The 5000-nt window shown below is 45.7% G+C and overlaps 1 protein-coding gene across 4 annotated transcripts in view; it reads right to left on the bottom strand.

The window, feature by feature from the left end:
• Positions 1-5000, bottom strand: part of LOC135092055 (monocarboxylate transporter 10-like) — a 72363-nt gene that overhangs the window by 40304 nt on the left and 27059 nt on the right. The window contains exon 2 of one of the 4 annotated variants that reach the window (XM_063990232.1): positions 2842-3827. In XM_063990232.1, coding sequence (XP_063846302.1) covers positions 2842-3304 — 463 coding nt within the window. In that variant the 5' untranslated portion in view covers positions 3305-3827. Of the gene's footprint in view, positions 1-2841; positions 4864-5000 lie in introns of those variants that run through there. The other 3 variants (XM_063990233.1, XM_063990234.1, XM_063990230.1) reach the window with 3 other exon arrangements.

The following is a 5000-nucleotide window of genomic DNA, read 5'->3' as shown; positions in this document are numbered from 1 at the left end:
CAACAAGGAAGAGAGAGAGAGAGAGAGAGAGAGAGAGAGAGAGAGAGAGAGAGAGAGAGAGAGAGAGAGAGAGAGAGAGAGAGGAGGGTACTGCAGAATGTGGGTACGTGTGGAGATGTACCCCATCGTACCCCCATTCCATCTCCCATATGCCCCAGGGTACAGGTACGAGCTTAGGGTACGCCGGTAGATTGGCATGGTGGCGCTTCTTAATGGCTATGGGACCATGGGAGGGGCGTGGGAGGGGCATGGGAGGGGCAGGAAGGGCAGGGAGAGGAGTACTTGTATGTGTGTGTGTGTGTGTGTGTGTGTGTGTGTGTGTGTGTGTGTGTGTGTGTGTGTGTGTGTGTGTGTGTGTGTGTCTGTGTGTGTGTGTGTCTGTGTGTGTGTGTGTGTGTGTGTGTGTGTGTGTGTGTGTGTGTGTGTGTGTGTGTGTGTGAGGCTTGGAATATGCAAGTTACCCCTGTTAATTATGTAAGTATGTCCCCGTTTTCTATGCATCTGTGATACGAGTGCATGAGGAAGTGGGAGTGTATGTGTGTGTGTTTGTTTGTACGAGAGAGGAAGTTAAAAGTGGATTTCATAATTAAATATACTTGAGATATCCCTTTATTAAACAACTAGAGATCCATTTTCTATGTTTCCGGGTGATTTAGTGTATGGATATGTATGTGTGTATGTACGTGGGTATGTCTGTGGGTATGTAAGTATGTTTGTGTACCTTAATTCATACAGTCATCAAAATACATAAGCTACCCCTTCATTATGCAAGCAAGACCCCGTTTTCTATGACTCTAGTTACGTGGCAGAAATGTGTACGTGTGTGCGCGTGGAATTAGGACCTCCATACAAGGACAACAGGGCTAGGAGAGAGAGAGAGAGAGAGAGAGAGAGAGAGAGAGAGAGAGAGAGAGAGAGAGACTTACCTAACGCAAGCAACAGGTAATCTTAGGTACATCAAGAGTTACCTGTCCTTGTCTTATATAATGTGTTTACTGTGACTGCTTACCTAAATATTTCCTAATCACCAAGTAAACAACGAGATAAACTAAGGTAAACACAAGGAAGAAAGAGACAAAGCAATCTAACCACTCACATACTAAGTTACCTGTGTTTACCTGTGACTGTTTACCCAAATATTGCCTTGTCAACAGGTAAACAAAGATAAAACAAGCTTAAAAACATATAGAAGACAAAGAAACTTAACCACTAACATAGCCCAGGGAAAAATCAGTGTTACCTGGTCTGTCTCCCTTAATGAGTGTTCATCTGTTTACCTGCTGCCGGTGTCCCCAGGTATTCAATTGAGTGTAGCGTGGCCAAGGTGAGTTTTTATTCGTTCATTCCTTCGTGAGATTCCGGCCCACATGTCTCTGTCTCTGTTACTAACGAGAGAATTGTTTGCTGTCTTTACTGATTGTTGGGAGCAAGGGAGGGAGAGAAAGAGAGAGAGAGAGAGAGAGAGAGAGAGGGACAGGGAGAGCGAGGGTGTAAAAGGTGAGGGATTAAAAAAGTATGTCTGTTTTTTTTTTCTTTCATTTTTTCGTGTTTTTTTATCTTCATTCTCTCTCTCTCTCTCTCTCTCTCTCTCTCTCTCTCTCTCTCTCTCTCTCTCTCTCTCTCTCTCTCTCTCTTTTCGTTCGTAAAAGTAAAGAAAGAGGGAAAGAAAATGAGTTAGTATCTTTATTCTCCTATTTTTTCTCTATTTCTTTCATTCTCTTTACTCTTTTATCTTCGTTTTCTTTTTTTCCCAATCATTATCTTTATTTACCCCATTCTTTGTGTCTTTAGCGTCATTTTCTTCATTATTCTTATCATTATCCTCATTTTCCTTCATTCTCAGCAACACTATCTTCATTCACTCCTTGTTTTTCTCGTTATCTTCTCTTATCTCTTGTGTCATTATTATTTTTCATTCCTCACATCATTATCTTAATTTCCTTCGTTCCGGCCTTTATAATCATTCCTTTCCTCCATTCCCTCCATCATTATCTTCAATTCCCTCATTGCCAACGTTCTTTATCACTCTTTCGTTAATTCCCCTTTACTTTATCTTCATTTCCTTTATCCTCTCATCTTCACTCAACCCTTCTCTCTACCTGTAAACTCTAACCTAACCTAACCCAACCTAACCTAATCAAACCTAACCTAACTTAACCTAACGTAACCTAACCTAACCTAACTTAACCTAACTTAACCTAACGTAACCTAACCTAACCTAACCTAATCAAACCTAACCTAACCCTAACCTAACCTAACACTATCTACCTGAGTGTAATTAACGTGCTACCTTTGGACAGACTCACCTGGTGTCACCTTCACGAACATTCGCTCCTAAAATGCCTAAGAAATGTACGCTGGGGTTTATCTCTCTCGCTTTCCTTCTCCTCCTCATTAAAAGAAACATAAAACGAGGTATTTTATTTTTTTTTTCGTTTTTACTTCTTGCCCGTGAAAGATAAAAGGGAGGAGGAGGAGGAGGAGGAGGAGGAGGAGGAGGAGGAGGAGGAGGAGGAGGAGGAAGAGGAGGAGGGATAGGATAAAAGACGAAGGAGGAAGAGGAGTAAGATGATAAAAGATCAACATAAACAAAACACAAACTTACTAACAAACAAACCAATACAGGAACAAACAAATATAAACAAAACCTGACATCTGCCACCTAAAGTTTCAGAGAGAGAGAGAGAGAGAGAGAGAGAGAGAGAGAGAGAGAGAGAGAGAGAGAGAGAGAGAGAGAGAGAGAGAGAGAGAGAGAATGAATGAATGAATGAATGAATGAATGAATGAATGAATGGAGTGAGTGAGTGAGTGCGTGAGGGCTGCGGGGACTCGGGGACTTACTTGCGGCAATGAGAGAGGACTCCGGGAAGGCGCGCAGGGTGTGCAGCAGCAGCACGCCCGCCGCCTGGTGCAGGCCGTGGGTCATCACGTGCACGAGCAGCGCCATCACCAGCACCACCCACCCCCAGCCGCCCTCGGGGTAATAGTGGCGTCCGATGGTCTCCTTCTTGCTGGTGTCGTCCTGGTTGGCCTGCTTGTCGCCGCACTCCGAGGGCAGCTCCGAGGGCAGCTCCCCGAGCAGCGAGGAGCGCGCCTCAGACCCGAAGGAGTGCTGGTCTGACGCCACCACCACCACGCCGCTGTCCCGCGCCCCCGCAGACCCCTGGGAGCGGCACACCCCCGAGTCATCCGCCTCCTCGCCGCCCTCCCACTCCCTGCTGTGCTCTCCCGGGAAGGACTTGGAGCGCGGGATGGACGGGATGGGCTGGATGGGGACGCTGGGGCGGCCCACCGCGGGCTCCATGCTTGGTCAGGGCAGCGGCGCCAACACAGGGGCCTGGTCACGCTCACTCATACCCATGCTGCCTTCCTGCGCACTGTTCCAGGGGCGCCCGAGGCCTTAGCGTGGCGTGGCAGCCTTGCTCCGCATTACTGTGGCTTCAGAACCTTCCAGTCGCGTGCTGAGAGCCCCTTTAGTTCATTATTGTGGTTTTCCGGGTAGTTTCAAAGGCCTCGTTGTAGTTATTGAGGTTTCAAAGGCGCAAAATGGCGTTTTTCAAGGCTCTCTCGTTCAGTGAGGCTCTAGGAGTGTCGCAAGGGTGTGGTTTCAAAGTCCTTCTATCCGTGGAACTCTATGAGGCATCCAGGGCGTGTCCAAGAGCCTCTATGCAGTAATGAGGCTCTGCAGCAGGGTGATCTCAAGGCCACTACTTCTTCATTGAGGCTGCAGGAAGCAAGATCGTATGTTTTCAAAGACCGTCAGTTTCATATTGAGGTTCTAAGAGGAATGCTTGAGCGTGTTCAAATGCCCTCGTTACTCACTGAAGCTATGAAGGGAAAAAAAAGCCCGTATTTTAAAGGTCCCGATGATTTTTCAAGCTCTATAGCGCGGCAACGTGTTTCAAAGGCCCTAGTTATATGTGAGGCTCTAAGATGAATGATAGAGGGTGTTTCACAGGCACAAGTGACTTCAGGCTCTATAGGCAGCGCGTTCAAGGGTCCTAGTCACTTGTGAGGCTCTAAAAATATAAACAGAATATGTTCCAAAGTTTCCAGTCACGCATTGAGGTCTATGACTGGTGATAGAGGGTGTTCCAGAGGCCCTACTTATTTACAGGCTCTCGGAAATGTGGTTCAAAAGTTTTAGTTAATTGTTGAGACTCTAAAATGATTAATAGAGTCTGTTCCAAAGTTCCTAGTCACGTACTGAGCTCTAAGACTAATTGACAGAGCGTGTTTCAAGGGCCTTAGATACTTTTCAGGGTCTAGGAAGTGTGGTTCAAAGCCTCTGGATACTTATACAAAGTTCACAATCACCTTTTACCTCTAAGACTATTGACAGAGCTACAACAACAACGACAACTACTACTACTCAGATTGTTAGTGCTGAGTCAACAGAGACAGATTTGTGGATGGGAATGATAGGTCGAAATAAGTTGGCAGTGTTTTATACAGGGACTGCCACGTGTAGGCCTAATGACTTCCTGCACCAACCCTTGTGTTCTTGTGTTCTAACGAAGGACTGCAAAAGTGGAACGGTTTGAGACTAAGGGTTCAAACTCAGAGGTATTCAAGTGGAGTGTACCAAGGGCGTGTTTCTTCCCTGTAAGGACCCTAAATATATGACTCCTGTGTCCCACCATACCGTTCCTGAGGGCGTGAAGGATGTGTGTGTAGCAGAAGGATGTCAGGGTCTTTCTGTTGGAGTGCTTAAAGGGGAGGGTCCGTAATTGGTCGTTTCGTTATGTGAATGTTTCGTTGTGCGAGTGTGGAAGTGATTAAGTTGATGGAGGAAAGTGTGAATAGAAAAAAAAGAAGGAAAAATGGAAAAGAAAACGGGGAAAAAAATACAAGGTGCATATGAGTCTTGTTGTTGTGAAATATCGTTTTTTTTTTTTTTTGTTTTGTTACTTTAGATATTTTACATGCCTTTGTGAGAGAGAGAGAGAGAGAGAGAGAGAGAGAGAGAGAGAGAGAGAGAGAGAGAGAGAGAGAGAGAG

This window comes from Scylla paramamosain, chromosome 39, assembly GCF_035594125.1.
Source record: "Scylla paramamosain isolate STU-SP2022 chromosome 39, ASM3559412v1, whole genome shotgun sequence".
In the NCBI taxonomy this organism is placed as follows: Eukaryota; Metazoa; Arthropoda; class Malacostraca; order Decapoda; family Portunidae; genus Scylla; species Scylla paramamosain.
This window is presented reverse-complemented; position numbering and strand designations above follow the sequence as displayed.